We start from the raw sequence: 26965 nt of genomic DNA, 5'->3' as shown, positions 1-26965 counted from the left end.
ATGATCATCTTGCTTTAAAATGTGGAGCTCGAATGGGATAAAACGAGTAATTTAACGCCTCAACAGTGAACATGTAAGAAATTTTATAATTAACGGAGTGGTGATTGAAACTACCCAAACATGAAAAAGTTTTTCGTAATTTGACTTTTACCTCAGGGGTGATCGTAATTTATTATATAAAAGTTTGCTTAACGGGTCGATTTCGTACTCATTGTCAATTCATGTCTATTATGTGTTATTCTGTGTGACACCGGTCGGTCTTTATTATTAATATACACACGAACATATACACACACCCACATTGATGTGTAGATTAATGGTAGAAAAATCAACCAGTATAATCTTCATGGGTCATCGTACCTATTAAGTAATATATGTATATGTCTATATATATATATATATATATATATATATATATATATATATATATATATATATGTGTATATCAGTATATGTTAATATGTATATGTATATGTCTATATATATATATATAAATATATATATGTATATCAGGATATGTATCTGTCTATATATATATATATATATATATATATATATATATATATATATATATATATATATATATATATATATATATAATATATATATGTATATCAGTATATGGATATGTATATTTCTATATATATATGTATACCTTAAAAAAAAAAAGAAAAAAAAAAAATAAGAGGAAAATAGCAAAACCCGAACCCGACCCGAAATAACCGGGTACCCGGTTATCTCGGGTCGGGTTCGGGTAATTTTTGTTTTTTGCAAAAAACCCGAATAACCCGACCCGAATAACCCGACCCGACCCGACCCGAATGCCCACCCCTGCTATTAACCATCCTAGGTGGACAAGGCTTTGAAGTATGAATAACAACAAGATCAATAATTGTACGGCTCAAACCAAAAAATAGAGCCCCACGGGAACTACAGTGAATCCGAACGTACACGATCCTAATTCCCGAGAAAATATCTCCTCTAGAATAGTACACTTTGAATTCTCGGATAAACACAAAACAAACATGCTTCCAGATCCTTCTACAAACTTCCTGTTGGCGCCCACCTTCTTCCTTAATAACCCCAAACCGAAAATTCCCCCCTTTCATTATTAGCTTTTTACTTTTACAGATTTGAATCTCTCTCCTCCTTGTTTGTTTCCTCGATTTTTTTTTTTTTTTTTGATTTTTGTTCTTTACTGTAATGGCTTCAGAGCCTGCTTCGTCTGAGCTTCCATCCTTCTTCGAGCGTTTGATGTATTCAAGGAGCAGACACGTGTCTTCCTTCTTCCCCGTTCTCCTAGGGTTGAGCACCGCATCAAACCCTAATTCTCAGGAAACTGAAAATCAAGGCGGCCAGTTTCCCGACCGGATCGTCATCATCAACCCCTTCACACAAGGTATGGTGATAATAGAAAGGAGAAGCAGCGGCGGCGGCGGCGACGGATCATCTTCAGACTTCGATTCTCTGATCAACGAACTCTTCTCCGGCAAAAACGGCCGGCCGCCGGCGTCGAAGGCGTCGATCGAGGCTTTGGAAACTGTGGAAATTTTGGGTGGAGAAAACGACGGCGTTGATGATCAGTGTGTGATCTGCTTGGAGGATTGGGTGGCTGGTGAAAAGGCTAAACAAATGCCTTGCAAGCATAGGTTTCACGGCGGGTGTGTTGAGAAGTGGCTGAAGATCCACGGGTCCTGCCCCGTCTGTAGATACGAAATGCCGGTGGATGAAACTGTGGATGAGGACAGGAGTGGAAGCGGCGGAGAGAGTGGCGGAGAGACGAGGAGGAGAGAGATTTGGCTGAGCTTCGTTGGCAGTGGTAGCAGAAGTGCCATGAATGATCTTGACTGAATCGTGGAGAAATTTGCAGAGGGGGTATTTGCAGGATTTTTTGTAATCGGTTTTTTTTTTCCCCCTTTTCTTCCTGTTTTGTCTCCTTTTGGTGAAAATCACTTGTATATAGAGCTTAGTTTTTGTTGAAACAATCTTATCAAGTTATGAATGAATGAATGAATGAATGAATTTCTCATTTTCTGCGATTTTCATCTGTGATAACTTAATTTTGGCATTCACTTAATTCACATTCAAGGATTGTCGACTTTCCGATTCTTGATTCGATCAATGCAATCTATATTTCTCTGCCCCATATTGGGATGATTGGTTTGATTATAATATTCGCCAGCCGTCTATGTGTTTGATATCTTTCCGATAATGCTTAACCGGTTAATATTATTCAAATTTTCATGTATCCATGATTGAGTATTGGTCCGACTGTGCTGAAATTGCTGAAGAGTGGAGGATCGCCCGGAGACACTATACTGGCCCAAGTAAGCAATTTATATATAGCAATATTGCTTCGTTTATTCTAGTTGAATAGCTGCGCTCGTTATCTGTTCTGTTTAATTTAGTTGAAAATAAGTATCAGTATTTATGATCATATTTCTCGGACAATAAATATAGTATCAGATTTTGCTCCAGCTTATAGTAATTAATATGGCATCTAATTGACAAGGTTACCCCAGCTGGGAGATTGTGTTACGACTTAATTATAATATACGTTTGACAAACATTTATATTGCACAAGATAAGGTTTACTAGTAAGTTGGATATACTCCAGAAAGTTCGTTATAGCACAATACCGAAAACAAATATACACAATTACTAGTTACTATAGCATCATATCCTATTCTTGGCTAGTCGGACCGATTACGCTTTATATTTCACGTGACTTATAAAAACCAATTAATAATGTCTCTAGATACTAAAAGATGCACCGAATAGATCGAGACCGTTGCGGTTCAAATCTATCACTTTTGGACCCGAATCGAAGTCATTCAAATTAAACCTTTGCACTTGCTTATCACAATCAAATTTCTCTCTGTGATTGATTTCATCTGTGGTGGTGCTTTTGCTCCTTTTTACGTTTCTCGCTTGATTTTCCGATTCACTGTTTTTGGCTGGATTCATTTCCATAAGTGAGAGCATGGCCGAATTTCTCTTCCCTTTATTAATGGTCGTATAATTCTTGGCAAGTTGTTGCGTTGTCTGAGTTTCTTCCTTCATCGCTGAGCTGTCAGATGATGTCAGAGAACTTTCAAGTGAATATCCGTTGTGTCCTAATGGCTTGTTCCCTTCGTTCTTTAACAACGATCCACCACTCTCGGTCAAAACCGAGAATGAAGAACTCGGACAAGTCGAGTCCACCATTGATGCTAACTGAGAAAGCTGCGCTTTCGCATGTTCAACCTCAATCGAGCAAGAACTGTATTCAGAAATGGTCTCCTGTGCTTTTCTCAATACCGATTGTAAGTATTTCCCTTGAGCTTCGATTCTTAGCTGCAAATGCCGTTGCACCTGAAAATAATCATTTTGTTTAACTTTCTTGATCAATTTATCGTATATTTTTTTTTTCGTGCTCTGTTACTTACCTCAATTTGCTCGTGAAGCTTTTTCTGCACTTCCATTTGCATTTGTAAAGAATGTGCCACCTGCAAACTTCTGAAAAAAGAGAAGCATAATTTGAAGTTAAAAATTCCGTCTATTTTTTTTTTTAAATTGTATAGAAAACTATATTTAAAAGATCAGTACTCTTTAATCTGCTCATGCGCTCCATCACAAGTCTTGTCGGTCAACTGATTTTCTTCAATATCTGAATTCGAAAACAAGAAACACATTAGTACCTCACTTTTTGCCATGTGTTCTAAAATATATAATATCAATAGTTCAACACTCTGTTTTCTGACCTTCCGGTTTATTCTGGTGGCAGGTGTGCGGTAGTTGACTTTTTCCGAGTCGATATTTCTGCAAGAAGACATGCATGTCAGCAGAAACTAAAGAAGAAAATCGAACGATGCACAATGTAAAAGACGAAACTATAAAATTGCCTGTAAATGGCTCTTGAGATGGTACAAGGTGAGTCCATCGATGCCCATGATTCTCATCAACGATTTAGGTGTAGCTTCTGCATTACGAAAACGTAAAATTATAATACGCATTAAAAGTGGATAAGTAGAAGAAAACATTGACACTAAACTCTCTGCACCGCCGAGATGGTTGACTGAATCGATGAATATCTGGTGAAGTTCACGAGTCCATTTCAATCTAGGCTTTGCATCGCTCGATAAAACCAAGGTTGTCTCTTTGCCGTGTGCATTCTTTAGAGCCATTGGTGTCTGTCTGTATGAGAAGAATTTGTGGGGAGTCGATAATTGTCTTTATAATTGGGAGTTGGTTAGGGTGTCGTTCGAATGTTCGTCGTTCTATATCTGGAAACGTAAGTGGGGTTTGTGCTTTAGGGGGAGGGAATATATGCCATGAGCTGTGTCCCTTTTCTTTCTTCCATTTCCCATAACTTTTGACTTGAAGGGTTGGAGAGAATATCTGATTGCAGCAAAAACAGAGAAAGCAACATTCTTGAATTTAGGTCTCAAAAGGAGAGAAAAAAAGTGTATGGTTTGTTTTTATCCTCTGTTTTATCACCTGTGTGCGCTTTTGTGTGTGTGTGTGTTTGAGAGAGAGAGAGAGAGAGATTCCCATGAGTTAGGGCAGTCCCACCATGATGAATAATGGGGGCAACTTTTAAAAAAATCATAAGAAGCTTTGATGGAAAGAGAAAAGAGAAATAATCAATGATGGTGATGATGCTTTCTTTTTTAGATGTTTCCTTTTTCTCAAGATAAGAAAATTATTAATATTTTTTTTTTGTTTTTGTGAAGGGTAAATTACAACCAACTCCTGAGGTATGGTCAAATTATGAATAAACCCCTCCTGTTTGGACATTTGCCCCTCAATTATGAATCTTCTTACATCTCTACTCTTATAATGTCAAATTCAACATAATTATCTAGGTTCCGTGAAATGCTATTTAGTTTGATTTCGTTTTGTGCAAAAATAAAGTTTCTGATGCACAACAATCTGATATATACAATCCAAAAAATACATTTTATGATCGGCTACCTCAAAATGTGGAGCTTGAATGGGATAAAACGGGTCCAAAATTGAGAATACTCCATATAATTTAGAAAATTCCACTAAATTTGAAACCGCAAGGATGGACGTGTAAGAAAATTTATAGTTGAGGGGTGGTTGTAATTACCCAAACAGAAGAAGAATTTTCGTAATTTGACCATACCTTAAGGGGTCGGTTGTAATTTACCCTTTGCTGAATTATAGTATAATCCCTTGCCATTGGGTTTTCTTTATAGAGGAGGTGGGGTGTGGATTGGCCGGTTCTTTTTGTTTCTTGTGGGGATATAGGAATCAAAGAATCTAGCATTAGATTTTTAGGACAGGCAAATATTAACGTTATCAACAAGTTCATTTTTTTTAAATTAAGATGGGTGTTTGCAATAATGTATTAATATAATTTAGGGTAAATTACACACATCCCCTGAGGTAAGCTTAAATAACTGTAAGGTCCATGTGGTATCGATAATTACACTTAGCCCCCTGAAACGTAGTCAGAAACTCTAATGGGATAATGAATTGGATACGTTATTCCGATAGGGTTCTAACGGACTATTGGTTTCAGAAAGTGGTGCAGACAACAAAGAGCTATGGGTGATTTAAGAAATGTTCGGGAATGTTCGGGGAGTCATGTCACCCCATAGTTTTTTGTTGTCTTCACCACTTTCTGAAACCTATAGTCCGTTAGAACCCTATCGGAATAACGTATCCAATTCATTATCCCATTAGAGTTTCTGACTACGTTTCAGGGGGCTAAGTGTAATTATCGATACCACAGGGACCTTACAGTTATTTAAGCTTACCTCAGGGGGTTGTGTGTAATTTACCCTATAATTTATGCTACACCCGATAAAATATACCATAAATTAATTAATTATCGCGAAAATGAAAACGGAGTTTTTTGTTCCATTTGAGATTCACTTGACTAGGATATAATGAAACGATCTTTATTTCTGCTGCACTGTCAAACACTAATATTATAAAGAAGAAGCATCTTTTGCTCTTTGCTTAAAGTTCAAGAAATGCATGGATTCTTGTAGTGTGGAGTCAAAGTTGCATACAATGAAATTTCAGGACCATTGACGAGGTCTTGTGCTTTGGATAAAGTTTATCTATCTTATTTAGGGTAGGGTTTAGACGAATCAGATCACAATTAGTACTTTCGGAAAAATAAAAAATAAAAAGATTCTCGATATATAGAAGTGGCTTCGATAATGAGCTTGGCTCAATATCCAGATAATCAAACACACTTAGTTGAGTTGGGCCCAAACTGTCGAACTAGCCCCCATCACAATTACTAGTTTAATCCCGGAAAAGATTGGATTGTTCGAAAATTAAAATTAGATTGAAAATTCGATCTCATATATACATATTAGAATTTCAATTTTGATTCAAAAAAGAAATTCGGAAAATCAAAAATAAATTTGGATAATATTGTTTCAATTTTTTAATAATATCATTTAGACTTTTGAATGTGATTTTGATCATTTGCTAGTCTGATTTCAGCAAAATTCAAACCACGTAACATTGTGTTTATTTGAGGTGCCTTTCTAATCCAACTTGCATTGGTTAGATTAGACGTCAGCTGGCAAAATTGTCTATGAATTAGTTACATTTTGAATTTAGAAAACTTAAAACAGACAATGATCAAGTGATTCAAGTTGGATTTAAAAGCCAATTTTAAAATATTCACGCAGATCTCGAAGAATAACATATTCCTTGTTTTGAATTCTGTGAAAGTGAGACACAAAAATGTTCAACAATCACGTTTAAAGTTAAAATGGTATTATTAAAAGTGAAACGATATTTATCACATGCATCTCGACAAAATCTTAGTGAAAAATATTGTTTCAAAATTAGAAAATTTCTGACCAGAGTCGGCATTAAAAGTTAAACCCGCAATATCGGAGGCCATTCATGGATTACTATTTAATGTGAGAAAATCCATCAAATCTTGATTTTAGAAAATCTTAAGTAAAGAAAGAAAAAGAAAAAGACAAGAAACGAAAAGAAAGTCACAATGGCAAACAACAAATCCCAAAAGTCATTTAGGATCAAGATCATTCTTTTACATTTCTTGGGTTGCGGGCAAAGACTTAATTATCCATGGAATCAAAATCCAATGATTAATCCCCAAATCTTTTGCCATCTCACTGCCATATGTACATATATTATATATACACTAACGCAATTTAACATTAACATTTTGTTACATACTCATGTTGCTTGCATTTCGAAGCATGTGCAGCGCGCGTGCGTTTTCCTCCGTTATGCGTTTCGTTTTCCATAATCGGTACGTAGTTCACTTACCATTGAAGTGGCGGACATGCTTGAAAAAAGAAAAAAGAAAGTACTCGAAGTTCCTTTCTTGCTTTAATGTATTCCATAACAAGAAAAGGAGATTCTAGGATGATGCTAAACAATCTTAACAAAAGTAGTTGCCTCTCATCAATTATTATTCTTTCTATATTGTGTGGAGAATTTATAAGGGGACCCCATAAAGAGACTTGGAGAGTGAAATCTCGTAAATCTAAACGCACGGCAAAAAAAAAAAAAAAGAAAAAAAAAAGACCACGATTCGAAGAATATGGCCTCTACGAATCAAGAAAAGGTACTCAGAAAGAAAACTTGTCACTTTCCCACCATAGAACAATAATAATAATACTAATGGCTACTTATCCCTTCCTTCGAATTCATTCGCGGGCGAAACGGTCTTTTCCATTCTACTCGAATATGTACCTAATTATTGGCTTCTGTCTCTATTTAGACACTGTTTATTGAGTTTCATTACAAATGCATCAAACATAATGTCTGATAAAAAGATAGATAGTGGTAAAGTTTAGATCCATTAATTAATTTTGTGTTGTCTATTCTGCTTTATATATTTCACCATTAATAAAGTTGAGGGCATGCTTTGGGATTTATTGCAATAATTTTGGAGATAACAGCTGCTGCAACTTTATGGTAATGTCTTTCAAATCATTAATATTGTGATTTGTCCTAATTCTTGAATATCTATTAATTTCCAAATTATTTAATTATGAACTGTATGTATACTTCAACTAACCCCCAACTAGTCTAATAATAAACTAATTATTGCAAGAGATTTTGCAAAATAATTTCCTGATTATATAATAAAGGGCCGAAAATAAATGAATAGGCACAAAATGGGCCTCTCGGCCCATTAATTGTAAAAATATAACATAAGATTGTTTTGCTGGGCCTAGCTTAAGCCCATTCCCGTAAAAATTCCCGTCGTCCCTATAAACATTATGCGGGTACCCGCAAAATCCCAAAAAAATTACACATATACTATGATGCACGAACACTTTTAGAAAGTTTAGAGTCCCCGTATCCGACATCTGGACACTTGGACACGGCTCGAACATCCGTGTCGGGCCGTATCGGGCAGTGACCGCAATTTTAAAAAAGTTGGGATACGGCTCTTATATTTGAAGACAAACCCTAATAAATAATACGCATTTTTTTTCTTTCTCTCTAACACATATTTCCCTTGTCTTCATTAAGAGTCTATCCAAAACTCCAAAACTCTAGCGACAACATCGACCAAGAACACGAGCGGTTCTCTTATGCGATTTGGCGACTTATAAATATATTATTATAATTTATAAATGTACCCCTATATTTTTATAATTTGTAAATATATCCCTATATTTTTTTTATATTAACGCGTATCCGTACGTATTTTTTTTCTTCAATTTATTCTTGTGAAAATGAGTTAAAAACAATAAAAGTTTAATTGAATTTCATGAAGAAAACAATTTTAAAACAATAAAAATTAAATTAAATTTTATAAAAATAAGATTATATAAAAATTTGATTTAAAACAATAGTGCAATTATATATATATATATATATATATATATATATATATACAACGACGAGGCAGGAATGCGGGGAGGGTACAGAAAAACCAATCCCATACCCGCCCCGTTACTCGCCCCATGTTTTTTGGGTCGTGGCGGGACGGGTCAAATTGCAATCCCTAATTTTAGAAACGTCTTACAAACTTTTACTAATTATTTAGACCACATTGCTCCAATAATTTGGTATTGTTACGGGTCAAATCAGACTACTCTTTATTTGACATGATTTGTTCAGCTGTATATACTTTGAAATATGAACACTCAAAATTACCTATAGTATGTGATAATAATGCACTTAATTATGTAGTAATTAACTACTACTAATCAAGAAAACCTTTAATTAAACACAAACGCAGCCACACAAGTAAATAACCACTTTATGGAAATGCTTTATTGCGTTTTTAGGTGGGCCAAATTTAAATATGTATGTGGCTAAGGTGAGAAGCCCTATTTGAGTTGACATATATGTGGATCTGGATCGTGACTTCTTTATTTATTCTTTTAATTATATAAAATTGAAGTAGATAATCAAATTAAATAATTGATTTATTATTATTATTATTATTGTATAAGTAGAGAATCAAAATCAAGGAAGTAAAACATGGAAATCGAAGAGGATAAGAGAGAAAAAGATACTATTGAGCGTGTGGACCCCAGTCTCTTATCTCTTAGAATACAACGACACGTGTCGCCAGGTGGAGAGCTACTCTTAAGTTTTGTATTTTGGGATCCCGTGAAATTAGATTACAGCCACTAGGAAAAAGTATAGTGGGACACGCGTCGGCATATTATGTGCTGGAGTTATGTGGACTGGTAGCTGGGCTTTTCATTCACTTTTCAGAGGCTGTGCCCACACGTGTCCCCGTTTGCCACGTGATTTTAATTTGTCTGATTTTTTTGACAGCTAGAAATGAGAAAAATGCATGGAACTAAATCATTTTTATTCTCCAAAAAGAGTAAATAACAGGTAAACTTTAAATTATTTGCGTAATTACAAGCACCCTTCAAGTGTGTATCATCTTAAAATAAAATCTCTTCATTTGATAAATTTAGAGACCTTCATTCTTTAAAATTGTCCAGAAATTGCGGTACGCCAAAATTTCATACCGATAGCGTTTGGTTCGATGAGTAACCGAATTACCAAAATTTTATTAAAAATATTCAAAATTTAATTTTGAGTTATTTATTTATTTTTAATTTGTTTTAGTTTAAATACTTATTTCTAATCGGCATGTACGAATTTTCGTTCGGTTCGATTTGATCGGTTTACCGACCGGATGAACTCCTCTAGGTAAATTTAACATTGTAAAGGAAGACGACAATACATAGTTGAGGGAGGTAGTTGTAATTTTGCAAACAATAGGGATTCTTTCGTAGTTATATCTTATCTCGGGGGTGGTTCGTCATTTGGGCAAGAAACTAAATACAGCATTTATGTTGAATGGGCAAAATTGACCAAAATTTCCGTTTGAGGACATTTTAACAGAAAATGACCAAATTAATATAGGTTGAGAAATTAGGAAATGCCCAAAAAACACTTCACTCACATAATACAAAACTCTTGCAAGAAAAATGGAGTCAATGAATTAGGAAAGTGAAAGCTGAGGTGGACAAAAAGTCCCAAAGGCCAAAGCATTTCTAATTTTTATAATAAATAAAAAAAAAAAGCAACAAAAGAGGCAACTTCCTGAAATCCATTAACCAATAGAAAGATTTTCCTTTAAAGCCCACAAAAACAAACTTGTGGCTGAGAATTCATTCCCCACTGCTGACGTGGTACCCCTCCCCAACTTTCTCTCTCCTACTTTCTCCCCCCTTATAGACACCACACCACATTCAACAAACAATTAACATTAAAAAATTCAAATTTCTAACACAGTATGAACTGAAACTCACAAAGTAGAACAAAAAGAAAAAAAATGTCAGGAATTGTAGTAAAGGATCATTCAATTAAGCTGTTTGGAAAAACCATAGATTTGCTTCCATTTATTGACCAGATTCAGAGCTCCTCTGTTACATCAACTTCACTAGAGACAAAGGTTTGTCTTCGATCTGATCTCCTGTGTAATAATACTATGTATGTATGTATCTATCTGTGTATGTATATGTGTTGAATTGATTGGATTTGTTTTGTTTACTACAGGATTTATCGGGAGGAGAGATCACACACGAGTACGACGAATCCGAAATCAGCGACGGAACGGCGGCGCAATCTCCGACGAAAAACTCGGAAATTTCACAGACGGAAAGCAGCAGCAACACCTCGCCGGAAAAGGAAACCCTAAAAAAGCCCGACGAAATTTTACCCTGCCCACGCTGCGAAAGCATGGACACCAAATTCTGCTACTTCAACAACTACAACGTCAACCAACCCCGCTACTTCTGCCGGAAGTGCCAGCGTTACTGGACCTGCGGCGGCACGATGAGGAACGTGCCCGTCGGCTCCGGCCGACGGAAGAACAAAAACGTCGTCGTTCAGAATTACCGCCACGTCATCGTCCAGGAAAACGGGGCGGGCCATCACTTAAATCCAAACGGGTTCTTTATTTTCGGCCCAAGTAACGCGGATCCAAATTCGACCCGGAATGGATTCCCGGTTGCGTTTTATCCAACGGCGTCGTATTGGGGATCTGCTGTAACTAACTCTCCGTGGAATATTCCGTCAAATCCGGAATCTTCCGTCCTCGGGAAACATCCGAGGGAAGAAAATCAAAAAACTATGATTAGACCGAAGATGTTAAGGATTGATGACCCGAACGAAGCTGCAAAGAGTTCGATTTGGTCGACAATTGGGATGAAGAGAGAGAAAATCGGTTCGTTTGCTTTTAAGGCTTTTGATCCGAAGCTTAGGCATAATAATAATAATAATAATAGAAGCGTTGATAGTACGGAGACGGTGTTACAAGCTAATCCGGCGGCGTTATCTAGGTCGGTTAACTTCCAGGAGCTTGCGTGACGATGAAATGTAACGGAGGAAGGAATATTCGGAGTATATTCTTTTATATGTCTAACACTCTAGATATTGAAGTTTTATGTGACATGAAATGAAACTGCTGTTGCAGAACGGTTTTTGTATCAGCAAATGTATATAAAAATTCGATTTTTGTGCAATTAGCCAAGGTTTTTATTTTATTTTATTTGTATATGTGCAAGTTTTGACATAGTTTAATTTGGCTGTTAATTTAGAGCTGGTGAAGGATTCATATTCTTGTCCTAAAAAATAAATCTTTGAATAATGTCATGTTGTTTTATACATGTGAAATATACCATGTTGTTTTAAATTGTAGATTTTCATAAATAACTATCAATTAAGCGGACATACATATAATTGTTCCTTATATTTCATCAGGTGCAAGTTGTACAAAACGGAGAAAAATAGAAATCTAATCCAAGTGATCCCAAATGATGCAAATCTTTTTAATTCTTGAATTTTCTTCTCTTTTTCATCCCACAATTTTATAACACAATAATATGTATTGTCTACATTTTTTATTAGATAGATTTTGTAATGGATATTTCTTTTTCTTTTCTTTTTAATGTAAAAGAAAAAATAGTGCAGGGTGAGACAAAAGAGATTAAGAGATAATATAACGTTGCTATCAGAAATTGAAGGCCACATAAATTAGCTCAAAATTGAGTTGGAATGGCCGAATGGGACCTTAGGCATGTGATCCTAAGACAACCTCTTTTTTAACTAAATGTTTTCCATTTATTTAGTGAATAGTGATGGTTCGACATCTTACCATTATTTGGCATTATGTTTAATAACCTCTCATATATATGACAAATTACGGTCATCCGTAATATTTCGTCTAATTCAATTTGAAGAAAAAAAATTGTTTCAATTTCCAGACTCAGTTTCTCAAATTTTCCTAATATTACCCGAAAGCGTTGGTTTCCATTGGATTCATAGAATATCCACCCCGAATGCCGACATAAGATTAACAAAAAGTAAGAGAATGTGACCACTTTTGTGAGGAGTTTGGCCCAAATTATTTGCTCAGTTTGGAAATGAGCCCAACTCTCAATCCACTTGAGGTGGTCTAGTCTTGGTGTCAGGTCAATGATTTGCTCAAGCCCGATTTATATGGAGAAACTTCTGGATTTTCATCTTGACCGTCCATCTTGGGTAGTCAATCATTTCCGTCAGTCCGTCTCATCCTTTGAATTAGTCAGATCTACTTTCTTAATTTGTTGTAAATATAGTATACTTCCGCCACTCTGTACTTTCTCTATCTTTGTATTTTCGTCCTTCCTCCTTTCTCTTTGTCTTGTTCCGGTGACTTTTAAGTCAAACAAAACTGATGATGGTTGACTTTGACTCTAAGATGGATTTTCCACCGATAATTGTTGTATGTGCCTCTATAAATGAAGTCTTTAGAACGGGAGAGAGAGATGTTAGCACACGTATATTAGTTATTTTCCTCTGATTTGGGTCTTTATTCTTCCGTAAGTGATATATATATATATATATATATATGATATGCCTATTGGCCCAGCCCAATAGACCCATATTTACTGGGCCACATGCCCAATTTAATAGCTATTTCTACGGAGATCCAATCATATCCAAATAAGGTTAGACCCGATAAATTGATCTCGGCCCAATCAATAAAGTATAAATATAACTTAAGTTCATTTAATTAAGGTACGCAATTATTATTCAATAAATTCTTCTATTCGAATTCTCTCCACAATTACCGACTATCTTCACGTCTGACTTGAGCGTCGGAGGGGTTTCCGCCGGATCAACCCCCGGGCTAGTTCACGTGTTCTTTGTTCGCAGGTATCTCAGGGCCATCTAGCACGTGAGCAGTGATCCACTTTGCTCTCCCAGCTCCCTCGATCTCAACTATTTAAGGTGATCTATTTTTAGCATCATCATAATGGCGCCGTCTGTGGGAAAGCATACAAGATCACGTAGCGAGCATGATGTCCCTGAGTCATCTACTCGGAGAGAACATGCCAATGCTAACAACCTTCCACCTCGTGGAGGCTCTGGCTTACCACTTCCTCCTCGTAATCAGGATCCACCTCATGAGGTCCAGATAAATCCCCCACAGGATCCACCAGTCCCTGCTCCTCGAACGGTTCATATAACCGAAGAGGCCCTCCAACACATGATTGCGGAAGTTTCAGCTCGAGCTGCCACTGAAGCAGTGGCACAATATATCGCCACAACGGGAGTCAACGCTCTCCTTGCATCTCCACCCGTGGCACAACGACCTCCACCGCCACCGGATAACACATCCACCTCAGACCCTAGGTCTCGAATGCAACAATCTACTCATCGCCATAATGCACGAACTGGGCGACAAGTCCCACGTTCACCTTCAAGAGGCAACGCCTCTCGCCAACGAGTACCTCCACACAATGCTGGAGATGATGAGATTAACAGTCGGGTATCTCGCTCAAATCACCTCCCCCACATAGGTAATCCTATTGGTGGAAGGGCAATACCTCCAATAAGGCGCAGTCCCTTCACTATCGCAATAATAAATGAGATACTACCCCAACGGGTAAAGGTCTCGAGTCTACCGCAGTTCGATGGAACTAGTGACCCACAGGAGCACCTTGAAAAGTTCTACGCCATGGCAGATCTATATGGCCCAACTGATGCGGCGATGTGCAAGATGTTTCGCACAACGCTCTCCGAATGAGCATTGAGCTGGTTCAACTCATTGCCCACTGGGTCAATTGAAGCTCTCTCCCAACTAACGGATCGCTTCACCCACCATTTCGCTATCAATAAAGAGTACGCTAAGACTCCCGCGTACCTCTTCAATATCACCCAGAGAGAGGGCGAAACCCTCCGCAACTACATTCAACGATTTGTAGAGGCAGCTCACAAAGTTCCTAACGTGGGAGGAAGTATACTCTCTAGAATCATTCAACAAAACTTGAAGGAAAGTAGATTCAAGGAATCTATTGCAGGAAGACCTCCAACCACTCTGGAAGAGCTACTAAGTCGCGCTGAGAAACACGTGCACATCGAAGAGGCTTCGGCTCTCCCTCCTCCCAAGAGGAAAAGATATGTAGATCAATTCAACACCCGGCGACGAGATGGCCGACGACAATCGTCGACATCTCATTGACAATCTCCTTCTACATCTCTGGACTTCCAATGATGTCAATGACACTTGGAGTCTCTGGAGCTCATAACATTGTTAGTGATCGCATCATTCTAAACTGGGGGGCTACCCTACCTTAAGGATGATGAATCCCCTCACCTCTCTACATCAATTGGACGAAACCCCTACATCAACTACTTAGTACGAGTTTAGTTATTTCTAGCGATTCGCTCCTTATTTGTTTAAGTCACATTCGCCTCAATATGCTTGTAATCTTTACATTTTCAAGCAATGAATAAAACAAGTTATTTCCCTTACACTTGGTGTTATTACTCAACAACTACATAATTATTATCTCAAGTCAACATTAACCCTGAGAACACTTAGAGATTTTATAATGATCTATATAGCCTGGCCAGCTTGATTTTATAAACTTCTCTATCTGTCTTTATTGGGTTCTACATTTAAAACGTGGCCACGGTCCTAACATATTTACGACCCATGAGGTCTAACAAGGGGCACGATCCCCATCAAAAAATCTTGAGAGTCTGATCCCCTCATCAAGTACATCACGCACAATGTTAAATGTAAACACATATAAGCAACGCGTCAAACCAATGACAACGTCATACAAAATAAACGTCAAATAAAATAGTAATGGGCAAACCCATCTACTCCAAATATGAAGACAGAATGAAGAACCTACAATTCCACACACCTCGGACCACGTGCCATTAAAAAAAAAAAAGAAGAAAAAAGAAGAAGATGAAGAAAAAAGAAACAAGAAAAAGAAAAAGAAAAAAGAAGATGAAGAACAAAGAAACAAGAAAAACAAAAAGAAAAAAAAGAAGAAGAAAAAAGAAGAAGGATTAGAAGAAGAAGAAAGAAAGAAGAAAGAAGCATAAGAAGAAAAAAAAAAAAAAAAAAAAAAAAAAAAAAAAAAAATTATTACTCACAAAAATTAAGATGGATTTTCCACCGATAATTGTTGTATGTGCCTCTATAAATGAAGTCTTTAGAACGGGAGAGAGAGATGTTAGCACACGTATATTAGTTATTTTCCTCTGATTTGGGTCTTTATTCTTCCGTAAGTGATATATATATATATATTAGTATATATATTATCCTTAATCCCTTTTCACCTAGGTTTTAAATCTGTAATAGTTAATAGGAGATCGAGTGCTGTAATAAAAATGACTTATGTAATATTCAAGTAACAATAATATAATCACCCCATGTGGGTACGTGGCGTCAACACTCTAGCAGATGATTCTGCTCAGCCAAAACAGTTACCACTTCAATGCAATGCAATGAAATTATTTGTATTTTTTATTTCTTTCTTTTGTGTGTGTGTGTGTTTGTATTTGAGGACCATAATTCATGCCTGATATTTGCAGGCCCATGAGAAAAGGATGTCTTTCATATATATATATATATATATATACACTACCAAAAAACAAGGCTTCACTGACAACCAATTTTGTCAAAAAATTGATCATAATCTGTCACAAATAAGCTTTAGTGACGGAGTCATGACAAAATACGTTTGTCAGAAAAACCCTCGTCACAAACTGCAATTGTGACGAATATTTTAATTCCGTCACATTGTTTATCACGGAATAGTTGGTCACAAACAAAAATAATTCTGTCACAAATACCATATACAAGGTCCCTAAAATCTATGACGGATTCTGTCAAAAACATTTTTTGTTTGTCAATAGTTCGCCACTAATGAACTAAATATTCCCATAAAATTTGTGACGGATTCCGTCGCAAAACAATATTTCCTGTCAATAATTTGTCGCTTAAGTATGTGACGGATTCTGTCACATAATATTTGTTTATCAGTAATTCGTCATTAATCAACAAAATATTCTCTCTAATATATGTGACGGATGTCGTCACAAACAATTGTTGTTGTCCGCAATTCGTCACTAACCCTCTGTCACAAACAATCCGTCAGAAGTTATTATGTAAAAATTATCTTTTATTCAATTTTATATATGAATTTCTTAACCTGCTATTAAAATATTTTAAATTCTATAAATCTCCAAAATAAATCATTCATAACAATATCAACAAAAATAATTACACATAAATATGTCTTAATATCAACATTACATCCCTTCAGATATATTTCAATGTTCACATCTACAGTCATTGCAAACATAACTCAGATAAACCTTAATAGTTCCCAAAAATGCACAATACATCACAACCAACGACACAGATCTTATTTCAATGAAGTATTTGTAGCTTCATACATATCACATCGCTCTAGACCTTTCGTTGTACACCGCTCCCCTAACAGCTGACATCCTGTGATAACCACATGAAAAATAATCACGATTAAGAATTTTAGGTATTAGCGAAAGAAGAAACCAAATTAGACAGGAATTATAGAAAGGATTTCAAGTGACATTACAAATTTACAACTTCTAATCAAAACAAAATGAAATTTCAACTCCTATTCAACAAGCCATAGATCGAAGTGAAAACCACCATTTCAGAATAATAAACTAAACAATTTGAATTCTAAATTCTTTCAGACCATAAAAAACAAATAAAATGAAGTACACTTGACATGAACCCTTGACATAACACAACCTATATTTCTCATCATATACAAAGTCCGGTAATATATATGCTCAAACCAACGACATGATAATAATTTTCAGTTTACTAGCAGTAAGGAATTGCACAGCAGTCCCACAATTTTCGATAAAAAATAGAAAGAAAGAAATTTAAAAGTGAGAAGTGCAACGGAACAATAAGCATATATACATGCTGGCTTCTTCTATTAATGGAAGATGATCATCTGAGGCCTCTCTATTACATTTGTTTTCCTGCCAAGAACAACACTTGATTTAGGATTTATGCATTAATTTATTAGGACACGGGTTACACGAATAGAGAATTTGTTCTACAGATCTTCTTATTTATTGTCTCTATATTACTACAACATCTACAAGTCCCATAATTGGATCAATTCTTGTTTGAACTTCATTACTTTGGGGAGCAATTATAAGCTTCCAAATTGCGAGAATCTAAAATAATATAACTACTTATTTAATAGATAGTGCTAATAATCAACCATCTAGAGGGGTTAATATGTACATAAAAAATAAAACCCATTTAACTAGAAATTGCACATTGAAATCAATCTCAGCTACAAACCTCATTCTGAAATTGGATTAAAAAGATAAAGAGGTAAACTGCACCTGCAACTTCGGGTAAGAAAACGACTGTCATCGCTGAAGGAGAGGGTAGATCTATCCCCTTTTCTTCGTCCCTGCTTCTCTATCGCCGTGGTTTAGATTCTCTCTCCGGTGAAGTGAATCTCTCTTACCCATGGGGTTAAGCTGCTCGCCGGGGATTGAAGTCGTAAGATGTGAGCGGCGGTTTTGGGGGAAAATAATGAAACCCCCGTTTGTTTGTGTGTTTGATAGGTTATTATATTTAATATATGGTAAGTTTATATTTATTATTTACATATATATTATTATAAGTTGATTCAAATTAAGGGTATATATATTATTAATTTGTTTTTGTTAAATCAATCAAAACACCAAGTAATATATTATTATTACTGTTATTTAAATTAAGTGTGTGTTTGGCAAAAATATAAAAGTTAAATTAATTTGTTAATTTTTTTCTATCATTTTTCTTTAGTTTAAAAAATTATGTATATAAATCAAATAACAAAGTTATAATTATATTCTTTACTGGTTAATATCTTTGAACTAATAAGTTATAAAATTAAATAATAATTGTAACAACTATAACATTAATTATCAGTATTTTTACAAAATTAAAATAATTTCAAAACATTTGTATAATACAAAAAAAAGTTAAGCATTAGTTAATACTAATTAGAGTTCAAAAAGTAATAGATTTTGAGTGTGAGATGTAAGAGTGTATTCCAATATATATATATAGATTTAAACAATATATTTGTTATACACTAATACAAGAGAGTTTAATAAATTAGTGTAATTCACATTTGTGACGAATTTGATATTGTGCCGGATTAATGGCGGAACATTAAAATGTAACGGACTTGCGACCGAATAATACATGACGCATATGTGACGAAAAGTACATTGTGACGGATTAATGGTGGAACTTAGAAATGACAGATTTGTGATCGAATTATATGTGACACATTTGTGACAAAATGGACATTATGACGGGTTAGTGGCGGGATTTAGAATGTGACGAATTTGCGACCGAATTATATGTGACGCGTCTGCGACGAAAAGTACAATGTGATGGATTTTTGACTTGACTTCAATTATGACGGATATGCGATCGAATTATATGTGACGCATTTATGACGAGAAGAACTTGGTGACCGATCTGAGACCGATACTTATTAAAGTGTAAATCCATAAACCATTTGTGACGGCTATTATCACAGAAAAAATTTCCGTCTCAACATCTGTGACCGAAATGTGATCGAATATTCGTCGTCACGCAATTAGTCACATAATTCATCACATACCCGTCACAATAAATTGTATTATTTTTTGTTTCAAATCAGTCACAAATTGGTCACTAATTTGGTCACTCATTATGACGGATTAGGTTTGTCACTAAATTTCTGTCACAAAAGCCTTGTTTTTTGGTAGTGATATATATATATATATATATATATATATATATATATATATATATATATATATTACTCTCTCTCTCTCTCTCGCTCCTATTTCATGATACACAGAGAAAACCCTGATATTTCCTTTCTTGGTCATAAACAGCACATGTACCACCATGGATATACGCATAAATAAACCCACTCATTGTCACCACTTTTCCATGTTATAAGCATTTGTGTGTCGTCATAATTATCTGTACTCAGTTTTTTAGAGAGAGAAAGTGTACATGTGTGTGTGAGAGAGAGAGAGAGAAGACCTAATTAATTATTGACATTGTCACACATTTTGAAACAGTTCCATCTGAGGATAGTGAAATCGATCACCGCAAATAATTAGGTACTTAATTTGTGTTATTCCATAATTATTATTTAATTAAGCAAGAAAACACAGCGCATTAATTCATTATAATTAAGTTAATTAAAAAACTTCACATACATATAGATAATAATTTAATTCAAAAGGGTGCCGCCAACTCCAAGAAAGTCTATAAACGGCGGTGCGGTTCTTTCCTCTGCAGTTTCTACTACAATGCCTGCAGTTGAAACTTGCTGCCTGCTGGGTGAAGACGACGCTGTGAATATTTCTGAATAATAATAATAATTAGGGAAATTATTATTATTCTTATTATTAAGACAAGGTGGTGGTGGTGGTGCCTGTGGATGAATTGCTGACGTGGACGAAATGTAATTGTAGGAATTGGCGTGCTTGAAAACGTTCATCATCTCACTAGTACTCGGGCCTGTAATAAAAACAAAAAATAAAAAATTCCATGACCTAATTAAAAAATTAAACGAATTATTTTTTTTTTAAATTTCTAAGAAATGATTTTGACTAGCTCTGACCTGGAAATAAACCAAGATATGTCTGTGGTGCCCATAAAGGTGTGTTGTTCGGAGCACCACCGCCGGAGTTTGGGAACGGTGGTGGTGTCTCCGATGGCTCGACGGCGGCGGCGGCGGCGAAGGAATGATCATCGTCGTGATCTTCGACTAATGAGGATGAACTATTATTGAAGAGAGAAAGGCCGGCGGCCGTAATAATATTGTTGGTGTTGGTGTTGGTGTTGGTGTTGGTAAGTAGTAAAGAAGAAGTGGAGGAGGAATGGTGTCGCCTGTAGTTTCTGGCCATAAGAACATGCCAATGGTTCTTGACAGCATTGTCGGTACGGCCGGGGAACAACCTAGCTAACATGGCCCACTTATTGCCGTAAAGACTGTGTGCTGACATCAGCCTCTCTTCTTCTTCCTCGCTGAAAGCCCTTCTGTTTATCCTCGGATCCAGCTGGTTATACCATCTCAACCTACAGCTTTTTCCTAATAATCATATATCATGTATATATATATATATATACCAACATTAATATTAATATATTAATTAATAAATGATCTCTATTCATTATAACAAAAACACACACATGACATATACAAATAGTACGTACCAGATCTTCCATTATATTGTAATTTGTGGGAGATGAGATTCCAGTTGTGAGGGCCGTAGAGAGAAACAAGTTCCTTGAGCTTAGCGTCTTCTGCAGCTCTCCAATGCCCTCTTGAACATACCTGCTGCTTTGACGACTGCCTAATTGCTGCATTTTTATTATTGTTATTATTATTAACATTAATTTCTCCGAGGTAGTGGTTTTCATCAATGGAAGCAAAGCTTTTTTGCTGTTGTGTTTCTTGGGAAGAAGAAATGGAAATGGAGGGAATGCTCATATTATTATCAGGGCCGTACACCATTCCCACCATACCATTGAAGAGGAGGAGGAGAATTATAAGAAGAAGCAGCAGCTACGTCATATATATATATCATATTCTTTTTGCCGTATTTAATTAATTTTGAAATTGAAAATGAAATTTGTATTGAGGTCTGACAGATTCTGCTGCTGTAATACTGTTACCAGGTCATACGTCCATCACCACCTTAACTTTGACGACGATATCATATTATCATCACACTAACTAACAAAACTACAAACAAACCAGATTATTATCAGATTTAATTAATTTCGGGTACACAAAATAATAATATATATATATATATATATATATATATATATATATATATATATATATATATATATATATATATATATATATATATATATATATATATATTATTATATATTAATTAATTCGGTTGTGGGATTGAGTAATCTTGGGAAGAGCAGAAAGTATTTGTAGCAGAGAGAGCTCTCTATAGTCTATACATGGATTATAGATACAATAAATATATATATATATATATATATATGTATGGAATCTCTCTGCTTATATATATGCTCTTCTCACTTAATCTCTCTCGCCATTGGCACACAGTGCGTGTGTTGCAGTGTGCATATCATAAAAAAAAAAAAAAAAAAAAACCAAAAATTGAAGATAAAAAAAATTAAAAAATATCATAAAAAATCAAAGTATGTTTACTAGTTTAATTATATATATTTGGGATTTATCTTAAATTCTAGTCCATAACAACTAGAATATTCAATTTGAGATTAATATTTTATCGAGTGCAACTGTATTGGAAAAAAAACAGAAGAGATGTTTAATTAATAGTGGAAATATTTTTCTTACATCAAATCACTTTATTGTTTTCACGGTTCAGACATTTTTTTACAGGTAAATGAAAGTTAAGATTAATAGTTGTATCAGTTTTGAGGGCTTACTATTTATTGTCTCTCTTAACAATGACAAGTAAGACACAAAACGTGTTGTCTCCAATTTCAGACACACATATATACCTCAATCTTATCAAACTATACACAAACACCAACTTGTCAATCATAATTAATATATTAATTAATTAAATGTAATAACTAAATATATTATTACTTAAATGTTCCCCTCCGATCCATCAATCTTTCACATCATCCTCTCTCTCTCAAAACTGTATATTGGAATTTAATTCTAACTTCATCCAAAAGTAATTGTCACTGCAGTAGCTAAGCTAGTTTTCCCGTAAATAATACAGTTAAAAAAAATTAACTTTGTGTCGATAACATAAAAAGATTATATTTTATGTTACAACAAAATTTGTAAAGTATTGATTATTTAATAATTAGAATAAAATTGTTTTCACGAGTCCCAATACAATTAAAGCAAAACCCAATTGCATACGTTTTCGTTTAATTGGCGCGCGGTGGATCAGAACAGTGACAGGAATTTTACTACATTCTCAATCAAAGTTGAAACTCAGTATATGACTTCTCAAAATTTAATATAGTTTTAAAAAAATTAAAAAAATCGGAAATCAAAATTGATAATAAAGACTTGTTCAAAAAATAGATTTTTATGGATAAACAATCAGATAAGAATGGAAATTGTCATTTTTGTTACACCTATAACATAAAATACATAATAATATTAATATTTGAAAAAAGAATATTCTACACATGACAATTACATGGCCATTGGGCCTAAATAAAAATAATAATAAATGAAACAAATATTTGTTGACAAATTAATGTTGGAGTTGCTGATAATACAATTGGCCAAAGATATAGATGAGGTAGATTTTAGTTATGAGTGAGGACAAGATTTTGCTGTTGTGGATGACGCGCGTGTGTGTGTGTGTGTACGTGTGATTTTAGTATCTCTTTCTCAGACAAGGACAATCAATTAACTATTCTTGTGAACCATAAAATTAAAGTATAACATTTAAACTTCTGAACAGTGAGGTAAGAAAAGGTTAATTTTTATTCATCCAATCTTGGAGATTCAAATTGGATTACAAAGCTAACTCAAACAACTACAAATCTCGTGTTTTCAGTTTTGCCAAACCTAGGCTAAAAAATGGTTAAAAACACGTTTGAAGTTAAAACATTATTATTAAATCTGAAACGACATTTATCAAATAAATATATATATTTTTTAATTATTTAGGTTTCATATTTTTGATAATTTTGACATGGTTGAAATTGTTGTGATTTTGATGTTCCAAAAGTGGTAAAAAAATGGATTGGTTTTCCACAGTTTCCCATGTTATCTTTGTAAAAATGTTAACAAGTTCAGAGCAGTGTACACTGTAGTAGTATGTGTATTCACATATACACACACATATTTGATTGTATACAACAAATTGCAATCAAAATCAATAGTTATTTCTCCTCATTGACCATTGACCAATCCTTTTTTTGAAGGAGTGATTAGTTTTAACCAGAAAATCACCAGATGATCATTTCCAAGAAGAAATCATTTAATAATCTTGAAAATGTCAGATATGTTCATGTAAGCATTGCATCACAGAGGTTCAAGATTTTACTGAATGAAGGTCTTTTTTGTCTTTTGCTGCAATTGGAGGGACATATTTTAAGCACCCCATTTTACTAGTAGCTAATTACTTTATTAGTATGTTAATTTAATGCATTTCAGTAATTTCTTGAAATAATAATAATAATAATACCCTTTTTTCCTTGTCTTTACTGCAGCAGAGATATTTAGTTGCAGACAGTGTATGAAGCAAGACCTTCAAAGCTAGCTCTAGCTAATTTCAGACAAGTCATCATCAGAGTATCTGAGTATGTAGTATCAGTAACAAAGAAGTGGATAATCAAGTATTAGTTACTTAATCAAGAAACTTAGCTAAAAATGCATGAAGCTATCAAATCTGTTATAACTTCTGAATTCTACTATAAAAAAATTCATTTCACACAGTCACACACACACACACAAGAGACACTAGAACATCATATTTATGGGCAAATTACGGCCACCTCTGAGGTAAGGTCAAATTACGAAAAAAAATCCCTACTTTAAAGTAATTAGAACTATCGCTGAACTATGCATTTTCTTACAAAATATCCCATCCGTTAGTAGGTAAATTTGACACCGTAAGATGGACGTGTAAGACAATACATAGTTGAGGGGATGATTGTAATTACCCAAAATAGAGGGGTTTTTTTTTTCTTCGTAATTTGACCTTACCTTAGGGAGGTGGTCGTAATTTGCCCGATGTTTAAATGTACACATGTGCATGTTGATTTGATTAATTAATCTAAGGAGAGAATTTCAGTAATAGCCCTGATTATGTAAAAGTCGGGGCTTAGTATCCTTGTTATAGACTATCAAAGGCGATTTTAGTGCTGTTATTGACTTTTGTTGAATTAGCTCGAACATAAAATTTAGAATGTGAATAACACATTTAAGATTGCACTTGTTATGTGCGTTTTTAACTTTGTGGCTCTTAGAGTCTAAAACTATAGTCGACGACATTCGACGCAAATGAAATTCGATTCCAGGTCAATATCCAATCCATCCAAGAACATATGCTAGCACCCGTGAAATCTAATTTGTAATAATACGTTATTACCCTTCGACGCTTCATTGGGCGATTAACCCTAGCTAAGACGAGGGATATTTGTCCCAACTCAACAATCATCGACTTATATATAAGCAATTAATCTTAATGTGATAAATACCAATTTGTGAATTCACAATTACAGGTCACTATTCTATTCTAATTGTATCATCGGCCAACACTAATACGTATCAATAATGATAGAAACATGACTGGGAACAATGATCAATCACCATTCAGGCATAATTGCAAACACATTGTGTGCAGAAAAAAATCGATTGCATTTCTACAAAACATGTACATTTCGACAAAATCTAGAAAAACTAGACGTATAACCAATCAAATTATTACCCCAAATTGCATACGAATGCGACGAAAGAGAAACTTACAGTAAGCTACAGTTAAAATCTTCTTCTACACCACCATTCTCAAACGCTTCTCAATCAACCGCGCATTGAACTCTCCGTCGCTAACCTTCAACATTTCCGACAAATGCATCGACAATCCATGCTCCGTCAAAAGCATGTGACGTGGCTTAATCTTCCTCTCCAAACTAAACGAAAAATACTGCGGAAACCTCTTAATTTCCTCCAAATCACCATTCATTTCTTCCAAGAAATACTCCGTCTTGGGTTTGTAATTATTCTCCAAACTGAAAGTCAACAAACCCGGCGATCTCAGAACCATACTCTTCACCTCGTCATACTCCAATCCCAACCCCAATAAAAACTCAATCTTTGGAATTAGGGTAAACTCAACGCTCGAGACCAGCAACACTGTCGTTTGAGAGGTGAGTCTACTCGATCCGGAAAAGCCCAATCGGGTCAGGAACTCGAATGCGGGCTTTAATTGGGTTTCCGGGTCGGATACGAGGAGGCGGGGGCACCGGATTATCGACTTCCGGATGTCGGGGAAGGGGATTTCGACGGTGTTGAGGAGGAAATCGAAAATTGGGTATATATCTGAATACGGGTCGGATGTGAGTAGCTCCGGGTACATGTCGAGGATCCGGCCGAGGGCGGAGAATTCGATGCCCATTGATGAGAGGCATTGGGTGGTGGAGTGGAGGGTGGAGAGAGGGGCGGAGCGGAGATTTGGATTTTTATTGAGAGCTTTTGTGGGGTTTACTTTTAGGGATTGGAGGTAGAGTAGCTTCCGCCGGAATATGAGGCCGGAGTCTGCAGTAGTGGTGGTGGTGGTGGAGAGTATGGTTTTGAGGGTATTTTGGGTATTTGGGGTTGGAATTTGCAGTCGGAGAATCATTTCAGCAGATTGATGTAAACTTTTGTGAGGGGAAGGGGAAAATAGAATAAGTTTGTTAAAAACAGTTTGTAAGATATTTGACTAGAATACCCTTAGGCTTCTTTTGGTTTTATAGATGGGATGGTTAAGTTTGGATATGATTATTAATCTCGTGATTAATATGATTACTTGTATGATTTATAAATATATGATATAGCTTTTACCTAATTAATTATTTTGTTTGAATGAAATGTAAACACATGATAGGATTGGGTAGTAATTTACTACAATACACTTATAACCCTATTTATTATATTGCAAACATATAACATCTCACCTCTTCCCCAATTTATCTGCAGACACAAAATGAGGGTTTGAGTTTCATTTGTTCAGCGATTGAGCTTCCTCAATCATCGACAATATATTCCTAAAATCATTCACTACAATCAACCATGAGTACTTGTAATTCAGGTGCTAAACAGGGATCGAGTTTCGATACCCATGGAGGGTGGAGTTGTTCGCACACATCATATCCTGATTATTGCCACTGTGGTTTAAAACTTGAGGTGAAAACATCTTGAACACCACTGAATCTAGTAGAAATTTGTAGCGTGTCCGCATAGAGGGGTAACATTTGACATTTTTTTCTTCTTAAAATTAGTGTTATGTATAAAATTTGTAGTCGTATGCCTATTGGTGTTCAGTATGAAATTGGTGTTCTTATAAAAAAAATTCTTAATACAATTAACTGAATTTCGTAATTTCACAATTACAGTTAAAACAGAAGAAAAAAACAGAGATGGGTTATATACTTCAACATTAATGTATACCACAAAAGACAGAG

At 35.2% G+C, this 26965-nt stretch overlaps 5 protein-coding genes and 1 long non-coding RNA gene across 6 annotated transcripts; 2 read left to right on the top strand and 4 right to left on the bottom strand.

Annotated features, from left to right (window-relative positions):
- Window positions 1-909: 909 nt before the first annotated feature.
- Window positions 910-2039, top strand: LOC105967471 (E3 ubiquitin-protein ligase MPSR1). The gene has a single exon (XM_012992069.2). It carries the CDS (start codon window positions 1204-1206, stop codon window positions 1849-1851), a length of 648 nt encoding a protein of 215 aa, XP_012847523.1. The 5' UTR covers window positions 910-1203; the 3' UTR covers window positions 1852-2039.
- A 551-nt stretch (window positions 2040-2590) lies between these two features.
- Window positions 2591-4639, bottom strand: LOC105967706 (myb family transcription factor PHL8). Its single transcript, XM_012992325.2, has 6 exons — window positions 4034-4639; window positions 3885-3961; window positions 3744-3801; window positions 3589-3649; window positions 3429-3498; window positions 2591-3354 (listed from the first exon to the last, which is right to left on the bottom strand). The coding sequence occupies exons 1-6, from the start codon at window positions 4164-4166 to the stop codon at window positions 2755-2757; spliced, it is 999 nt and encodes a 332-aa protein (XP_012847779.1). The 5' UTR covers window positions 4167-4639; the 3' UTR covers window positions 2591-2754.
- A 5977-nt stretch (window positions 4640-10616) lies between these two features.
- Window positions 10617-11963, top strand: LOC105967718 (cyclic dof factor 1). Its single transcript, XM_012992336.2, has 2 exons — window positions 10617-10891; window positions 10996-11963. The coding sequence occupies exons 1-2, from the start codon at window positions 10772-10774 to the stop codon at window positions 11806-11808; spliced, it is 933 nt and encodes a 310-aa protein (XP_012847790.2). The 5' UTR covers window positions 10617-10771; the 3' UTR covers window positions 11809-11963.
- Window positions 11964-16998: 5035 nt separating this feature from the next.
- Window positions 16999-18239, bottom strand: LOC105961542 (uncharacterized). Its single transcript, XR_016034888.1, has 2 exons — window positions 18145-18239; window positions 16999-17242 (listed from the first exon to the last, which is right to left on the bottom strand). It is a non-coding gene; the product is annotated as an uncharacterized LOC105961542 (long non-coding RNA).
- Window positions 18240-19913: 1674 nt separating this feature from the next.
- Window positions 19914-21332, bottom strand: LOC148766629 (uncharacterized). Its single transcript, XM_088827355.1, has 3 exons — window positions 21023-21332; window positions 20427-20897; window positions 19914-20323 (listed from the first exon to the last, which is right to left on the bottom strand). Exons 1-3 carry the CDS (start codon window positions 21330-21332, stop codon window positions 20034-20036), a joined length of 1071 nt encoding a protein of 356 aa, XP_088683481.1. The 3' UTR covers window positions 19914-20033.
- A 3804-nt stretch (window positions 21333-25136) lies between these two features.
- On the bottom strand, window positions 25137-26296 carry LOC105967474 (transcription termination factor MTEF1, chloroplastic). Its single transcript, XM_012992071.2, has one exon. It carries the CDS (start codon window positions 26140-26142, stop codon window positions 25294-25296), a length of 849 nt encoding a protein of 282 aa, XP_012847525.2. The 5' UTR covers window positions 26143-26296; the 3' UTR covers window positions 25137-25293.
- Between the last annotated feature and the right edge of the window lie 669 nt (window positions 26297-26965).

This window comes from Erythranthe guttata, chromosome 12 (genome assembly GCF_056151865.1).
Source record: "Erythranthe guttata isolate IM_541 chromosome 12, IM_541, whole genome shotgun sequence".
Lineage (NCBI taxonomy): Eukaryota > Viridiplantae > Streptophyta > Magnoliopsida > Lamiales > Phrymaceae > Erythranthe > Erythranthe guttata.
This window is presented reverse-complemented; position numbering and strand designations above follow the sequence as displayed.

Bases quoted from the DNA above. Each gene is read 5' to 3' on its own strand.
- LOC105967471 (XM_012992069.2), top strand. From the start codon at position 1,204: ATGGCTTCAGAGCCTGCTTCGTCTGAGCTTCCATCCTTCTTCGAGCGT.
- LOC148766629 (XM_088827355.1), bottom strand. From the start codon at position 21,332: ATGGTGGGAATGGTGTACGGCCCTGATAATAATATGAGCATTCCCTCC. The intron at 20,898-21,022 runs GTACGTACTATT...TATGATTATTAG, and splicing joins ACAATATAATGGAAGATCTG to GAAAAAGCTGTAGGTTGAGA. The intron at 20,324-20,426 runs GTCAGAGCTAGT...TTTTTATTACAG, and splicing joins ATATCTTGGTTTATTTCCAG to GCCCGAGTACTAGTGAGATG.
- LOC105967718 (XM_012992336.2), top strand. From the start codon at position 10,772: ATGTCAGGAATTGTAGTAAAGGATCATTCAATTAAGCTGTTTGGAAAA. The intron at 10,892-10,995 runs GTTTGTCTTCGA...TGTTTACTACAG, and splicing joins CAACTTCACTAGAGACAAAG to GATTTATCGGGAGGAGAGAT.
- LOC105967474 (XM_012992071.2), bottom strand. From the start codon at position 26,142: ATGATTCTCCGACTGCAAATTCCAACCCCAAATACCCAAAATACCCTC.
- LOC105967706 (XM_012992325.2), bottom strand. From the start codon at position 4,166: ATGGCTCTAAAGAATGCACACGGCAAAGAGACAACCTTGGTTTTATCG. The intron at 3,802-3,884 runs GCAATTTTATAG...GTCTTCTTGCAG, and splicing joins ATCTCAAGAGCCATTTACAG to AAATATCGACTCGGAAAAAG. The intron at 3,650-3,743 runs GTCAGAAAACAG...TTTCGAATTCAG, and splicing joins CCACCAGAATAAACCGGAAG to ATATTGAAGAAAATCAGTTG.